The sequence below is a fragment of the Python bivittatus genome, unplaced genomic scaffold, assembly GCF_059951505.1.
Source record: "Python bivittatus isolate LINGU-HERP-01145 unplaced genomic scaffold, Pbiv_v1 ctg000080_np1212, whole genome shotgun sequence".
In the NCBI taxonomy this organism is placed as follows: domain Eukaryota; kingdom Metazoa; phylum Chordata; class Lepidosauria; order Squamata; family Pythonidae; genus Python; species Python bivittatus.
The window spans coordinates 68,328,004-68,346,082 of NW_028277035.1; the positions used below are offsets into that span (position 1 = coordinate 68,328,004).

An 18,079-nucleotide genomic window follows, 5' to 3' on the forward strand; every position below is an offset into this window, starting at 1 on the left:
CCAGCATGTGCGCCATATTTATCAGGTTCTTTGGCAGCTATCTAAAACTGAAAGTGTTTCTTTCTTAGCATAATTATTACAGATTTCTCTTTTGTAAGATTTATTGAAAAGAAAGTGATAGGGGTTACAGGGATTTAAATAACTGAACTAATTCCCATTTAGAACCCATAAGTCCTCATTAGAGATTTTGATGTTCTTGCTAATAGAAAAGAAGGTGGGTCTTTACACTGACAACAAAGAGTTATAATGTTTATAGTTTTGTTAGTAATGCTGAGCTTTAGTTATTTCTTACATTTTATGGCTTAGATTGCTTCTATTCAGCAGTATTTTTATCTTCTATTCCTATCAGTATTTATAACACTTCATATTTTATAATGCATCTTCTCTCTTCTACGTAGTCTTATTAATATTTAATAATGATAGATGTTTGTGATATTAATGCTAATACCTTAGTTAGTTTTTGTATTTTATGGTCTAAACTGGTATAATTACTGGTGGTAAATTTAGTTTTTCATTATTTTATGCTAGTTTATGAGTGAAATAAAATTATGGTGATAATGATGATAATATTCAACCCATTGTTTGCTGAGAGAGGGAGATTTATAATATCACAGGGACTAATTCTAATGTTGATCTCTCTTTCACAGTTGCTTCAGTTGTCGTAGCAATGGGTGGCTCATGTGTTACAGTTGCAATGGGAAAGGCATGTTGCTATATCATACTGAACTTTCAATCACATGGTAAGCTGTAAAGCAAAGGAAGGAATAATGTTATAAGTCTCTTTGTTCACATGGAGGGAAAAGTATGTGTAAGCATGCCTGTAGGGGCCATACTTCTAGTTTTATTCCCAGTAATATATTCCTCAATATGACCACCACCACCATGGATACTTTGATGCATGAGATTTCAGGCTATATATATTTTGACACAAGTGGAACAGAAAAACAATTTCATAGCTTCTTACATACATACTTCCTCCCTTCTGCCATATAAAAGCCTTGACAATTGTTAAGGCTAGGGGTACTACTCAGCTCCTGATCTGTGCAGCAGCTAATAAACCCTTAGGTTTATTTACTACAGAGTACTTCGCAGATGTAATTTGCTACTAGGAAAAGATCCCAGTTTATGACATTCAATTATTCATGTGTTTGTCTAAGGCCACTTTAATATAAATTTTGATCTTATCTTAACCACTGTTTTTGAGACACTTGCATTCTCACAGCCACAAACAAAATCACATATAGATCACAGGCATTGGAAAGTCTCCTAAAGACAGTCTCCTCTTTTTATGGCAGAGCCTCTGCAATGTTGGTCACTGGCTCCAAACTGGCAGTTCTGATCAAAACCCCTCCTCTTTATGATGTATGTCACACCCATTGCAGGCGCATGAAAAGGGGTGGAGTTTTGATCTTCCAGTTGCAGCTGCAACTTTGCAGCCGGGGACCATCACTGCAGACACCCCTGGGCAGACTGAGGATCAAAGATCAGAGACCAACATGAATTCCATCTGTTTCTGCCAGGCAGCTACCATCAGGGTGCAATAATATCATGAACAAAATGTATTGGCCACAAATAAATAAAACACTCTATAGAAAAAGAATTCAGGCAGATTACCAAGATGTCATTCCAGTTAAAGGGCCAGTCCCAAACAGGGGTGGATTGCAGATGCAGGTGCAGGAGGCAAAGAAGCTGGGGTGGGCCCACATGTCTGGTGCTCAGCAGTGTGAGAAGGCCTTCCGTGCCCTTGCCCAAAGCACTGTTCTGTTCATCCTTTGGTGTCCAGGCTGCCAGTCCTCTTTTCTGCATCTGGCTCTTCTGATTGGCTGCTTACTTTGCCTGCTTTTTGCCTTCTTTTTCTCCCAGAATGGTCCTTTTGCACCTCTCACCTGGACATAGTCAGCTTGGGACTCTAGCCCAGACAACCAAGATTTTTTTTCCTGATAATATGACAGATGTCGTCCTCCTGAGCTGTGGTCTTCACCCCAGGCTTCCTGCACCTGCCTTCTTCTGCACATTCTATAGCTGTTCAGCCACTTGTGATTCCCCCATTCCCCATGAGCTAGCCAAGGGGGACAAAGCACATCCTTTTGCAGTCGATAGGTCTGCAGCTTTAAAGAGGCAAAGCTTTAGATCCAAAATTTGCTTTGAAATGCTCATCTTAAACAGTATAAAAGGAATTGCACAGGATCCCAAAGATGCAATTCTGGTTCCAAAATTTCCCAACACAGCATGCTTTCAATATGCTTCTTGAAACATTCTCAGATGTATTTTGTTCCAAAATCTGTCCTCCAATTTCCTGCAAGCTTCTTCTCCTGGGAAGGAGGCTTACTTTATTCTTAGTGTGCTTTAAAATTCCTTTAGAGTTTTTTTTCCCCAGTGAGATTTTTTTTAGTATATTTTATTGGTGGAAGGTGCAAAGGATGCTACTTATCACCCCTCTCTTCCCCTTCCTCTCTCCCTCCCTGGCTGGTGCTGCTTTCTTATTTACAAAAGACCATGGGAGGAGCTTGCTCATGGTATCTTTTCTTTCAATTTAATTTAACATGAGAAGCCAGGGAGGCTGCAGATCACTGGAGACGTTATTGTGTAATGAAAGACAGCATAATGAAGCAGTGATGAACTTTCAGGCTGAATGGCTGTGGTCTAGTTCTCTTTTGTCTTGATGTTTGACCAGTAGCTGTGGCTGGCACCTTCAGAGGCAGAGTGAGTTGTTTTGTGGAGCACCTGTTGGCAGCTCACAGACAACTAAACTAGGCTGACTGGGCTTTTGTATTTGAACCTGGCAAGCTGGTCTCTGATTGGTCCATGTCATAGGAGTCCAAGAAAGCTGGTTCTTGACTGGTTTCTTGTCTAGGTAGGCCCCTGATCAGTGGTTCACTGATGCCAGCTGTGAAAGCCTACACCACTGTAGAAGACAAGATACTTACAAGCACATCTCAACCATCTTATAACTATGCTAAGCTAACCTTTTTCTTTTCTACCTATGGAATTTTCTTATTTGGAAAAAATAAAAGAGATTTCTCTTTCAGGAAACTGAAAGAGTATAGTTGAAAAACTGAAAAGAGTATAGTTGATAGTATTGGCATGAGTGGTGTAGTGGTTAAAGACAGGGTATAAACAGGAAGACTGTGAGTTCTAGCCCTGCCTTAGGTACAAAGCCACAGGAGTGATTTAGGGCCAGTCACTCTTTCTTAGCCCTTGGGAGCAGGCAATGGAAAACCACTTCTGAAAATGTTGCCAAGAAAACTGCAAGGATTCGTGCATGTAGTTATCACAAGTGAAGATTGGCTTGAAGCCCTCCTCCCTCTGACATATATGTATGTCATGACATGTGACATACAGTATGTCATATATGTCATGTATAGATATACATATATAGAGAGAGAGCGGGGGGGATGCATGTTTAAATGTTGAGCTTGCACGATGCTTGAAGTCAATTTTTAAAAATGAATTTGTATGCCTCCTATTCAAGCAGCTCTAGAGGATATGTCCTGATACTTTAAGAAACAACTGGTTTTACTTTTCTTTTTCCCAAGCCAGTTGCAATACAGCCTTATGGATACAGAAGAGAAAATGTATTCACCTACATTTTAGTTTTACTAGTCTGCTAAATATTAAGAGGCTGCTAATTTCCTAAATGACTGAAACAAACAAGATAGGAATATTTTAGCAGGCCTGTGGAAAAAGTGCCTTCAGTCAACCAGGCTGGAATGAAGGGGGTGCCTTCTTCTGCTTCTCATCCATCTACTCATTTGCTCTTGATGGTTGTCATGGAGATGGGGCTTTTCCTTCCTCTTCATCCATCCCAGATCCATTTCTACCCCTCATTTCCCTGGATGGTGCTCCCTGTGACACACATGAAAATGTTTAAACATACTGTTATTTTGTGGATTAGGGTTTATGTTTAGTGTTTTTTCTGTAGGAATGGGGAACCTGCCTAGTACTAAACCACGTGGCTTAGTTTTGTCAGCACTAACTTTTTAGCATCCCTCCTTGGATATGCCCCAGTTGAATTTGGAATATCATTTTTTTCCTTATTCGCCTCACTTTGAATCACTGGAGGAAAATTCCTTCCAGAACAAAATGTATCCAGGCAGTTAACCAAATGTATTGTGGAATGGATTCAGAATGCAAGTTGAATGTTTGTTTACTAAACATTATTTACTCAGAAATAATCCCCTTAACCCTAACCTTTAAATTCAACGAGTTTTACTGCATAGTAATTGAATTAGGGATTATAGCCCAAGAGGGTATTTCTGTCTACACTTATCTGGCAACATGTCTATAAAATCTAGAGAGACTTTTGGTAGATATAAATGAGATTAAAGTGGTATCTTATCTTCTAGGACTTATTAATATGTACTCAGTCTGTTTTGCCTGTAAATTAGCATCTTAACAAGCAAATACAACCTTTTTTCACCATTAGGAAGAACAATATTTTAGAACACACAGCAGAGAAGGTTTCTGACCTTCCATTTTACCATTGGCAGGAAGTAACTGGAAGAAAAATACTTAGTGATGAGTATAACTTGGTAAGACATTTACTGCCACATATGTGTATGCAATGATTATTGGAAGAATATTCAGGTAGTCCTTGTTTAGCGACCACAATTGGAACCAGCAATTTGGTCGTTAAGCAAAGCAAATTGCTAAATGAAATTGCAACTGTGCTTATGATCTTCCTTCAGCTTTCCTTTGCTTCACAGACTGCAAAGGTCATAAATTTGAGGATTGGTTGTAAAGTTATTTTTCGTCACTGCCGTAACTGCGAACGGTCACTAAACAAGGCAGTCACTAAATGAGGACTACCAATATGTATAAAAGAATATTGGAAGATAATGAATGTAGACTGTATGAACTAGAAGTGCTCTTATTGATCATTCCAATCCCTTGTTCAGCTCAGGAATCTACTAAACCACCCCCAAAAGGGGTCTCTCTAGCCCTCTATAGGGTTTTCCCATACAGATGTTTCATAGCAAGTCATACTATTGATTCATCTAGCTCAGCATTCCCAACTCTGACTGGAGCAGACTCCAGTGTTTCAGAGAGAAATTTTTCTAGCCCCACTGAAAGATGCTGGGGATCAAATCTGGAAACTTCTACATGCAAATAGACCTCTGACCAAAAGCATCTTTTAACTTTGCATGCAATCATTTAGACCAGTGTTTCTCAACCATGGCAGCTTTAAAATGTGTGGACATCAACTCCCAGAATTCCCCAGTCAGAATACTTAAAGTTGCCAAGATTGAGAAACACTAATTTAGACTACTCATGTCCTCTGTGAGAAAAAGATAAGACAGCCACAGCTACATGTTATTAAATTTCTAGTGATGGATGTATGCTTTTTGGTGTACAGTTCCAAGCATTCATGAGAGAAAGCCTGACAATTCTATGCAGTCATGTTAAACAACAGTGCAGTCAAAAGTGCTAACTAATCTGATGCGAAAGAGCATGTTGTGGTTTTGATCTGCATTCCAGGTACTTCCCATAACGGATTTCCCAGAATCATCCATTGAAGACTATTCAAGGACATGCATTGCTCAACACAAAATGATGTTTGCTTCTGATGAGCATCGAATCTTGAAACAGGTGAGTGCCAGAGAGAACAACTGCATTTTAAAAATAAAACATTATTTTCTTTCTTTCTTTCTTTCTTTCTTTCTTTCTTTCTTTCTTTCTTTCTTTCTTTCTTTCTTTCTTTCTTTCTTTCTTTCTTTCTTTCTTATTTTCATTTTCACTTCATTTAAAAATCTTCTTGACTTAACTAAACAAGGTGTTTTGTTTTTTTCAATAAGTTTTGAAAATGCTTGTGTCTGGGGATGTTAATTCAATGAAGGATTTGCCAGTTAGATTATTTTCTTTTTCTTTTGCAGGATGTTTTGCAATCAAATTAATTTTTTACTTTTACCAAAGTGCAGTTTTTTCATGCTATCTTGTTTTCAACTGCTGTGAACTAATAATAAAGTAAAACCTCACTTGAATGGACCACTGAGAGATGGGGTGTTTGTTACTCCCAAATATCCATTAAATCCAACTTTATATTCTCTGCATCAATTTAGGCCAGTTTATGTCATTTGCATAATTATGTACTTATGCAATGACACAAATTACTGCAAATTACATAAATAACAGCATTTGTGTACTTAATAATAGGGCACAAATGATGGAAAATGATGGAAACAGTTTAAGTGAACTGTTCAGATTATTTCATATACAGTGGATTTAGTCTTTATTTCAGGGAATGTCTGGATGCAAATTTTGTCCATTGCACCTAAAGTCTGGTAACTCTAACCCTAATCCTTTAAAACAAGGTTTTATTGTGCACCAATAGATAAATAAATAAAAATAAGAATCAATAATGCACCACCACCAATCATTTACTTTAAGACAATGTGATGCTTAAGAGCCAAACTAAGATCTAACCCTAAAAACCTGAGGTCTTTTGAGGTCTAAGTAGTAGTCTAACCCCCTTAGGCTTCCTCTTAAAGAAGCAAAAGTGAAAATTTATTTCCATAGGACCTTGGTGGGAAATTGAGAGACTCCAGCTTTTCCTCATGGCACAATCAGTCTTAGATGATACAGACATAATGTTTAATTATTCTTTAAGCTCTTTTCCCTGAAGTTCAAAGAACACACCTTCGATAGGGCTAAACGTCGAGAAATTACTCCTCCCCCTCCTCAGCACGATGCAGTACATTAGGACTGCAGTACCTTTGGAGACCAGAGGTCTGGAGCAAGTTTTGTCTTTATCTGGAATATACAGTGGTACCTCGGGTTACGAATGCCTCTGTTAACGAACTTTTCGGGTTACGACCAGCTCCAGCCGCAAAACTTACCTCAGTTTGAGAACTCCGCCTTGGGATATGAACAGGATACACGACCATTTTCCCTCCTGTGACACGGTCCGTGGCCATTTTTCTGTCCCTGACACGTGGTCCGCAGCCATTTTCCGCCCCTGACACATGGTTGTAGGGAGGGGGACTCTCCCTCCAAGCAATAGCCTCCTCCCTGTACTCCACGCCAGAATGGATTAATGGTAATTACATTGAACCTTATGGGGAAATTTCCTTTGGGTTGCGACCAATTCGGGGTGCGACCAGAGTCACGGAACGAATTAAGTTCATAAACCGAGGTTCCACTGTAAGTTGGTTTCTGATATAAATCTAATCAGTGGCTGCTGCTATACTGCATTGCTTTCTATGCTGAACCTTTAGAACTTAACAGAGATGGTCATCTCACAGATGATACTATATACATCTTGAATAGCAATTTTATACACCCACTCCCACACCCACACAATATTTATAGCTCATCTCAATCTTATCAGACTCTGGGCAGGGTATAACGAAGTAACGAAAAATCTTCATTAAAATAAATAATAAAAATCAATGAGGCCACTACTGAGAAGGCCTGTCACCTGGCTCTTGTTCATGTTGCCCCATGCATCTTGTGAGGAGGGTGGGGGACTGCAGCCGGCCCTCTCTGAATGACAGGATGGTCAGATTCAATTTTGGTAAGAGGATTTCTGCTATACTATACCAGTGCTATGTTCCACTTTCGGTACAAGGAGGCAAAGGTCAAAGAAGTGTAACTAGAACTAAGATGCAGAACTAAGAGGAAGGAGTACTTAATGTGTTCACCTGAAACTGGGATAAAGTAAATCAAAATAAGAAAATGAAGTTATAAATATGTTTGCCTGTTCACAATAATCATAACAGATATAAAATACAACACTTAAAAGGTACAATCCACTAGTTAACCTGGATTTTCATGTTGTTCTCCTGAAAGTATCCCATCATGTCAATTCCCAAATGTTCTTTGAATTCCTCAGTTCACAGATTCTAGTGGTCTGATCTAAATATGTTAAAGGACTAAAATAATGGCATGCTGTTCTTTTTTCTAAGTAATTACATCAATATCTAGATTGCTTTTGTATTATAGAGGCATTTGATCTGATATAAACACATTCTCAAAAAAAAACAAAAAATGAGGCACACTTGCTCCAAAGATTTTTTTTTTTTAGTGGAGTTAAGTTACATGCTTGTGAATCATATATGGAAACAGAGAACTGTTCTTTTTTTATTTTTGCCTTTATTGAACAACAAGCAGAAAGGAAAGGAGGGGACCGGTGAGAATTAATAAACAAAAGAAACTAGAGTTTCCCCACAACATGTTTTTCTGAGATATACTTCAAGTGATGTATGTTGCAAAGATTACAGATTGACAATGATGCTAAATTTGTAATACTTACACCCATGAATAGTGGCAGAGTTTGCCTGGTCAGGGAATTGTTATAACTGATCTCCGCAACATGGAATTGAAAGTGGGGGTTGTAGGACTGTTCCCCAGGTTTTTCAATCTAGGAACTAGGGGTTGTACCTCTGCCTCCCTTCTTTCCACAGGCCTGTAAAAAGCTGCCTCATAATATGGGAATGATTTCAGCCTACATTTTAGAGGAGTGGGGGGGTCAAGGTGGGATGAGGTGGGATACCTCTTGCAGATACCTTTTGGAGAACCTCTAAGAAAAAGCCTGAGGCTTTCCAGTCTATTTGTCACCTTTAAAAAACATCTTTTAAAAAATGGGCTACAAAATGACCTGTTTGTAGGGATTGGCCTCCTCTTCCTATCCCCATCCTTAATTTGAATCACATTTCAGCAAATTAATAGTGATGAATGATGCCATTTTGTCACCAGATTTTGAAAGCATGGTCTTGGGGTGGTGGAGGGGCATAAAAATGGCGCTGCAGGGTTATGTGGAGCTTGCAAATCATTGGTTCCCTCCCTCCCCCCCCCCCCCAACCTGGCTATTTTGAAAATATAGGATGCTGAGGGAATGAAATGAGTCATTCCCCACCAGGTATAGCAGATTTCAATTTTTTTGTGTGTCTTTCCTAAGGGAAAGGAAGTATTTGTGGAGCCCAGTGCTCATAGTCCGGGTTAATACTTTACTGCAGTGTTTCTCAACCTTGGCAACTTGAAGACGTATGGACTTTAAATCCCAGAATTCCCCAGACAGCAAGGCTGGGGGTTAAAGTCCACACATCTTCAAGCTACCAAGTTTGAGAAATACTGCTTTACTGTCTATTTTTTTGTTTTTTTAAATTTCAAAGTATTCTAAGCATTTTAGGTCAATTCCCAAATGTTCTTTGAATTCCTCAGTTCACGGATGCTAGTGGTCTGACCTAAAGATTGTTAAAGGACTAAAATAATGTCCTTCCAAGGTGACGTTCCAAGGGAACAAGTTACAAACTGCTATCATATCCACATAACTATTCTGATTTTCTGTTAAGAGGAACATTGAAGAGACTCACCTGAGTGCCTGCGCTGGATGGAAAAGATGGAAGCACTTGGAAAGGAATTCCATAGCTTTCAGGCCCCTGATGGGAAGGCCCTTTCTTTTGTGTAGGCCACCTAAGCTAGTCTTAATTGCCAATCTTGTGTCTAGTCCTAAATGGTGGATTTCACATTAACAGAGGATATAAATGATCTCAGAAATGTAATGGTGTTTCTCTTTCCTTTTGCAGAAACAAACAGTCGAGGTGGTGCCACTCACAAAAGTTGAATATGAATGGAAAGGCAAACCCTATTCCTTCTATGTCTTTGGCAATGAGAATAAGGTATACTGCAAAGATTATCCCGCCAAATGCTGCTGTTCTATCCTGTGAAGAAGAACCACTTCAATGACAGTCCCCTATCAAATGACACAGCAGAGATGCTGTTCTCTGCTTTCGGTTCTCCGCAGCTTCTTTCAGGATTCTTTCTGGGCAATGACTATGCAAAAAAATGATATTGATTGCTCCATCCAGAGGAATTTGTGGCTAAGATTGTTCATGAGTTTTATTAATGCAGTTGGAAAATGAAGGAAACTACTAGTTCTAGTGCACCTTGAAATAGCATGTTAGTACATTTCACTATTCCAATATTTAGTTTCATTTCATGAGCCCCATTTGGACATTTTCTACCCGAAGTACTCACCACGTGAGCAGTCTGGAGAAGCCCTGCCTCATCAGCATTGTGTGAAGGAGGCAAGCTTTCCCACAAACAGGTGTATAGGCAGGCTTCTACACCAGGCAGCATTATGGGGTCCTGGATCTCATAGCAATCAATGTAAATACAATCATATGTACTGTACATCTTAAAAAAAAAAAAATAGGGCAACTGAATAGCATGTTGCTTCCTAATTTCAAGGGACCCTTGAGTCTACTGAGCTGCTGAGATTAATATGCAATTGAGACCAGAGGTTTTTCTTTTGGGACTGATGGACAAACAATTGGAAAAAAGTCATGGAACTTTGTTTCTGTACATGATAACTGGAACAAGATTATTGTATGCACAAAGATGGAAATATTTGGCATTACCCAACCATGGAGGAATGGTTGGTGAAGATGATGGAACTTGCTGAGATGGCTAAATTGACTTTTTTGATCAGAGAAGTTTATTGCTGACTGGAAACCCCTTACTGAATTTTTGCATGAAACAAAAAAAAATGAACTTATGATTTATGGTTTTGATGATTAGACAGGATAGACTATAGAAAGAAGAGAGGTATGTTGTAATCATAAAGTAAAAGGTAAACTTACAACTGTACTTACTACAACTGTTGTAAAGAAAATTGGAAGCTACTACTTTTTTTTCTTTTCTATTTTTTCTTTACTTTTTTCTTTTCTTGCACTTTTAGCTTTCTCTCTGATTTCTTTTTCTTTTTCTTTTTTTCCTTTATATTAGTTTGTATTTTCTTTTTAAAACTATTTAATAAAATTATACATAAAAAAACAGATATGTATTTGTATAACTGAACAATGAAAACTGCAGGGACTTGTCCAGGCAGTCGCTGCAGAATCGGTCATGATTGAGTGCAGGGAAACCTCCCCCCCCCCACTAATTTATAAATTTTAATTTCCCATTTCTCCATTGTTAACTAACTGATTTCAGTGTTAATAATTTGACTATATAATGTCTGCGTAGTTTTGATTGGCATAAGAGAGTTGTACATTTTTGTCTTTTTCCACTTTTCCCTTTGCATACTAGATGAAATACACAAATAACTTGAACAGCACACTGGTTGGTAATTATGGCAGTTGAAGTCCCTTTCATCTGGACGGCAGCAAACTGGAGAAGACTGAGCTTCCATTCTGTCTAAATTGCCTTCCATAATTATGTCTTATAAATCCAGCATTAATGCTTAACCTTTTTCAGCAAAAGGTGAGGCTGTTTCATGAATGGCATTGCTAAATGCAGAGCTGCACGTGCATGTCTTTGACTTAGTGTGTGGTGTTGCCCCAGCCACTTTGGGGTTTGCAACTCAGTATAATACATTAACCCGAGTAGGCTGATTTAACAAACCAGGACTGAATACCACGTATGAAAACAGACGGTATGTCGAGAGGGGAAGACGGAACAGTGAGGGACATGCAGAGTCATCCATAGGACCAGAGGCTTTCATCCAGATGATGACAGCAGCATCACAACAGTGCAGTGCAAGCTCTGCCCCTTTCTTATGTGTGTCTGGCATCACAAGGCATGCAGAAGTGGCAGGGTTTCCATTGCAGCACTGCAACACCACTTTCATCGTATCTACAAAAGCCTCCAGTCCTGTGGACCATTCTGGGGAGGTCATAAGCGGAGAACGTGAGGGAGTGAAGTTGGAGTTGCTGCTTGTGCTTTGGAAAGCTAAACTGCAACCGGGAGAAACACTTCTCACCCCATTCTCCTTGTTTCCTTGACTACTCACAAGCATCCAGGCCAGCTTTTCAGCTGCCTATGATAATGAGCTACACCCTGGCATTTTCAAGGATGTGCTGACTTCCATAAGCAGCCTCAACTCCACCCAGGATCTTAGCTGAGAAAAGCAAACATTAAGGCAGGGTGGAGGAGGAGGTGTGTGTAACAGGAAACATGACAAGCAAGCAGCCTCTAGACAGGGAAGCGGAGGCGACTATAGCTATTACAGGCAGGCAAGAGGACTAGTATTCAACCACCAAGACCACAGGTTGTGGTGAGCAGCTTATCTTGGTGGGAGTCCTGCCTGGAACTTGGAGTTTTGCTGGGAGCTCAGTAGCCACTAAAAGACAAACAACCGCACTGAAGCAGCACCTTATCTCAACTAGCGCAGGAACATTTGGTAAAGGCTTAGAGGTTGTATGCCACTTCACTGTCTTTACAAATGTTATATATTTATACAGACGTCATACATTTTATAGACTTTCACTTGAACTAAATATTACAGGACTGGGTGCTAAAGACATATTTACATGACAACATCACCTTGCAAGGGGGCAGCGGCTTAATGATGCTGAAAGTTGCCGGCCAGAAATGGTCGACGCTTCAGCGGTTCGAGTCCAGCCTTCGTGTTAAACAGGGTGAGCTCCTGTTTCCTCCCCAGTTCCTGTCAACCCAACAGTTCGAAAACTTACGTGAGTAGATAAATGGGGACTCTCACTCCGGTGGGAGGAAAAATGCTGGCGGCGCCTTGCAAAAAAGGAGTTGGGAGCAGTTGCTGGTAAGCGCGAAAAACCGCGCGGGCCCGAAAAGGGCGCGAAGCAACGGAAACCCCGCCTCCTGCGCTCGCCAGCTGGGCTCTGCCCTAGGAAGGAGGCTCTGGCAAACCACTTCCGAAAAACAGTTGCCTTGAAAACTGCAAGGACTCGTCCAAGCAGTCACTGCAGGGTCAGCAATGACTGAGCGCAGACAAAAAAAAAAAAAAAAAAAAATCACCTTGCAAGTCCTAGATGGGTGAAAAGCAACAGTCTGTTGTTGGGGGAAGGTGTGTGCTGCAATGAAATATTTTATACAGCTTTGCTATGCTGTGGTGTGTCCAGTCCCTGGAAAACAAAGAACCCTCACAAAGAGCAATGGGCTATATACAGAACAGTTCCACTTCTCAAGAACTGAAAGTATTTCTTTGGGAACTTCAATGTTATTTAAACTTAAGTGTTTAATTATTATTTTAGATAGGTTCAGTTTCCATGGTGAAATTAGAGAAGTGAAACTTCAGGTACCATAACAGACAAAATAAGATGAACTAAATCATGAGAAAAGGTCCTTAAACATGTGAGACCAGAGTATCTTTGGCCTAGCCCCTTTGCTCTCACAAGGGAATCTGTTCCACTTCAGGATCCTCCCATGCCTTTTGCTGCCTGAGGTAGCAAAATGATATAAAGGTTTGCTTGTTTGTTTTTCTGGTTTTGAAAATCTGTTTCCCCAGAGAAATTTGCTTAGTTCATGGCTTCATTCCAGTGAAACCACCTCTTTCATATTATTTAGACTGAGAGGATATTACAGGAGCCAACAAATTGATTGGGGTTTCATTGTAGTGTCCCCAAATTAGAATTTAATGATAAGAAGATCTAGAGTTAATGAAATGTTTTGGTGACCCAGACTTGCACTACAAAAATGTTCATCAGTGTTATGTTCTTATAGGATTCTTAAAGGAGGATAAGTTCTAACTTAAAATTTTTTACTACATCGTAATGTTGATACTCTTACACTTCTCCATTTTGTCACTTTTTCTATTCCTGTCTTAAGTCTTTCCATCTCCTGCCTGCTGCAATGTCTTCTGGGACTTTTAGTACTACACCACAACCAACCTAGCACTTTCCATATGTGGGGTGATTGTAACTCCCAGAATTCTCAACCAGCATGCTGGATATTGCAATCCGAAGACATTTAGGAATGTACCACATTGGGGAAGGCTGCACCAGGACCTAATGCCCTCTATGGACCCAAGCATGGAATTCCTGAGAGCTCTCCTGTTTCTCTCCTTTCTTCCCACTTCTCTTTCTCCACCACTAAATATACCTGTGTGACAAATTGACCAGCACATAAATAATAGACATTATTGTCACATGTTTGGTGTGACAATAAAAATAATTGGATGCTCTCTTTCCCCGACCCTTATGTTTGTGTGTGTATGTGTGTTGGGGATATAGCCCGCTACCACTGAAATGAAGAATACAAATCCAGTCTGAAAACAAAAAACCCTCAATATATTGCCATCCCACCATTGGGTACACTGAGCCCTTCAGTTTTAAACAAGAAGCCTTTTAATATGGTTTTGTATCCTTCAAAGTGCAAAGGACAAAGGCAGTAGACAGAGAGAGATGCAGTGGATAAATGCCAAGGTTGGTTGATCAAGAACAACAGTAATTCCACCCAGACATTGTAGTCTGGATTGTTTTAAGTAACAAGCAGAGCCTGACTGTGAAAGTAATTGACACAGGCATTTATTATCTGAAATATCAGGAATTCTGCCTAATGCAAATTTTATCTGTGAATGAGTTCTCCTTGTTCTTGGGCCAACAAATCATCTTCCTTTTCTTTAGTATGTATTTTGACAAAATGAAGATGCAACTACACATTTCCTAATCTGGTGCCTCCAAATATATAGGATTGTACTTCTATACTCTCTAGCCCATATGGCCTTTCCTTTTCCCCTTCCCTCCAGACGGTACCTTATTGTAAATCTAAAATCTGAAGCAGGTAATCACTGTATTTTATTAAGGTACTACTTTTATAAGGTCCTGCCTTAACATACAAAGGCTATGTGCTTTGTAAGTTGCACTTATGGACTTGTTTCCTCATAGCTGTGTGTTTAATGTACAATCATCTCAAAAGATATTCACTGTTTAAGGCAAAAACCATGTTATTTCAATCTCAGTTCTCTAAAACTAAACAAACTCTAAATCATAACACCCTCTCTATGTCAACACCAACTCAATGAAGAGCCTTGATTTATATCAGAACATATATTGTAGTAAACCTAGCATTCACCACTGTTTATTTGTTATCTCCCATTTATTCCGTGAATAAAGATTTCAGCACTGTTTTGATAAAATGCAGGATCTCGTTTTTCTATTAAAAAAATATTATTTGTCTGGTTATTTTTATTTATGCTTTATTATTTTACTGTGCAGTAATAGTGTTTTTCCCCAAATGTTGCTCCCTTTCAAAAGTAGATAAATAAATGACAATGTTATCAGAAAGTAACAGGCTGCTTTGTTTTGTTCTATTTATATAGCACTGTTAGAACATATTTAAGGATGTAAGCATAATTGCCTAATCAGGTTTTCATGGGTATTAATTCCAGAAAATCATATGAAAACGCTATCAGTTTAAAAGTATTCACTCTCTAAATAGCCAGCGCACTGTGGTGTTTAAAATGTGAACTTGACCTGCAGAGACCCCGGGTTAAATCTTCTTAGGTCTACCATGAAGCTCAGTAGATATCTTTAGCCCAGTGGTGGACCTGGTCACTAGATGATCTTGTGATGCTAACTGTCATACACCTTGTATACTCACAGACAGCGGGTTCAGAGAAAGAGCAGAAGAAAAATAGATCAGTTGAAGTATTGTATAAGTAGCATGGAATCCCTGTGTGAATATTTCTGTCAGATACATTGCAAAATTGATATGTGGATGGTGGTGGTGCTGCTGGTGGTAGTAAAGGTTAGTATTTGACAAGGGTTTTTTTTTTCTCCTGAGTGTAATATGTAGTGATTAATTTTTGCAGAGATTTTGTAATCCCACCACCCCCAAGACTGGTTGCTTAACGAGTATTTGATTATTATTTTACTTTTTTGTAGTATCAAACATACAGTAATTAATATTTCACAGTATCTGTAGCTTTTTTATAGAAGCTGACAATCACATACACTTGATGACAACATAAGAAATTCAAAGGTATTATTTTTGTTAAAGCATTTATATTCCTCTTTTCATTTCAAGTTTTCAGAATTGCAGTAATCTATTACCATTTCTGATAGGTAACATGCAATAACAGTTTGTGACACTTTTCTGACATTTACAAGTAACATTTTTAACTGCATCTGACGTACAGTAGTAAGGTATGGACAAACTGACACAGAAGACATAGATAACTGGAGAAAAATTAGAAAAATAGGGTTTTGTGAGTCTTTGAAAGAGGCAAATTCATCATAGCAATTCTGTTTTTTTCAATAAATACTAAATGATGATTTACAAGCAATCATATGCTAAATGGTATTGTTTGGAAGATTCTAGAAATGCTACTTGTGGTGGATTATTATTTTGTAGGCAACACTTGACTGTGTTCAAGATGCACAATTTTAATGTATGTACCAAGATGGTACAAAGATTAAATTGAGAATTTTATTTGGAGATTCAAAAAAAGGCAATTCAGACAAACCTTGGAACTGCAGTGTCAACTGAACAATGTAATTGCTTTTGTTTATGTGAAAAGCATCTTCTCACTAAAAATGATTTGATGAATTCACCTATTTAGATGCTTTGAATCATTGATCCAAATCAGACTGTTTAAATGTTTTGAATCAGAACATTGTTTCAGATCAGAATTATTTGATGTTTCAAACGTTATTTGATTGAGGGTGGTTAGGGTTAGGTTGGTGGTTAAAAGACCTCTTGTTCTTCCACTGTTTGAAACAGGTTTTTTTGAAAATGAGTTAGATGAACATTTTAACAATAATGTCTAAAAGGGTAATTCTAAAAGAATAGCATCAAATACAAATTCATTTGTAAACTAATGTAGCACGTAGAAATAATTGCAAAAAAGAACTGCAAAACAGCAGGACGTATACAGCAGCAGCGGGATTAACTTTCAAAAACTTACATAGAAGGAACAAGTACAAAAGATAGGTAATTAAGTAAAAAGTACTGGGAAGATTAACAGGTCTTGCTATAAAAAAGAGTTACTTAATGGATGTCCACTGTTTACTATCCATTTTTAAACTATGTTTATGTTTTTTTCCTTTCAGGAAGCTGAAGGGGACTTTGAGTCTACCATTTTTAAACAACTGATGGCAACATGACGTTCCTTATACTAACTATTCTCAGTAAAAGAATTGTGTGATTACAGGTTATTGGTTAACTAGAGAAATTTGTGTGGGCTTTTTCTTTAGTCACCTGAAACTGGAAGCCTTGCATTTTGGGGATTTCCTTTATTTTTGTTTCTGGGAAAATTTAGGACAGGAAATAGACACATTTAGCATTCCAGAGGCTTAACACATTACTGACCTCTGCAGTAGGTTCTCCAGGTGTTTGCCACTGACGAGTGCTTTGCAGCTTTTTCTGCCTATTCCCAGTTATATTCGGTCACCACTTGTTTTATTCCTTGAAGGTACTTTGCAAGATAGATATTTTTGTCTTGGTGATTTTTTTGTTGTTGTTGTTGCATTTAACTGGTTGTTAGCATCTACACTTGCATGGAGATTGGGTAGCCATATAAGTGGAGTAAATAAATAAACATATTGACTCAAACCCATTGAGAGCCCATTTGGTATACAGGTAGTTCTCATTTAGCAACCACAACTGGGACTGGCAACTCAGTCATTAAGTGAAATGGTTACTAAGTGAAACCACGACTGTGCTTATGATCTTACTTTAGCTTTCCATTGCTTTACAGTCCTGCAAAGATTGTAAATGTGGGAACCAGTCATAAAGTTACTTTTTCATCACTGTTGTAACTGCAAACAGTTGCTAAACAAGGCAGTTGCTAAATGAGGACTACCTATAGTGGCTAAGGTGCTGGGCTAGAAGTTGGAAGACCATGAGCTCTAGTCTTCCCTTGGCATGAAAGATGGCTGGGTGACTATGGGCCAGTCATTTTTTCTCATCACCTTACAGGGCTGTTGATGTGGGGAAAATAGGAGGTAGGGGCACGAGACATGTACGCTGCCAGCAAAAATTAAAGGTGGGCTAACCATCAATCAATCAATAAATGGAACTGCTTGATATTTGCTTTGGGTTATTCCATCTCAGTCAAGATAATGTTTCTATGCTTGTCATTCAAGCTCAGAGCAATGGATTCAGCTTGTCCAGTGGATGGATTAATTTAATTATACAATCGCCTTTACAATATTGCTTGAAAAAGTAGCACTTGGACTAACTTTTGTGATAATTTTTCATTGCCACAGCATCAAAAGGGAGTTTCAGTGAATGATGTGTTAAGTCATGTTAATGCATAACTCCAAAGTCGGCTAATTTTGCATAATGTTCTTCTCTCCAACAGATGTTAATCACAGTCCTTGGGGGAAGGGACCTACAAAAAATGATAAACACCAAGATGAAGTGCGGTGTCAAATTGGCC

At 38.8% G+C, this 18,079-nt stretch overlaps 1 protein-coding gene across 2 annotated transcripts in view; it reads left to right on the plus strand.

Annotated features, from left to right (window-relative positions):
• LOC103054523 (protein SSUH2 homolog) overlaps positions 1 to 10,679 on the plus strand; it is a 32,638-nt gene extending 21,959 nt beyond the window's left edge. For both annotated transcript variants that reach the window (XM_007439698.3, XM_088134317.1), the window contains 4 exons: positions 648 to 740; positions 4,427 to 4,532; positions 5,479 to 5,589; positions 9,525 to 10,679. In XM_007439698.3, coding sequence (XP_007439760.1) covers positions 648 to 740; positions 4,427 to 4,532; positions 5,479 to 5,589; positions 9,525 to 9,665 — 451 coding nt within the window. In that variant the 3' untranslated portion in view covers positions 9,666 to 10,679. The remainder of the gene's footprint in view (positions 1 to 647; positions 741 to 4,426; positions 4,533 to 5,478; positions 5,590 to 9,524) is intronic.
• The last annotated feature ends 7,400 nt before the right edge of the window (positions 10,680 to 18,079 follow it).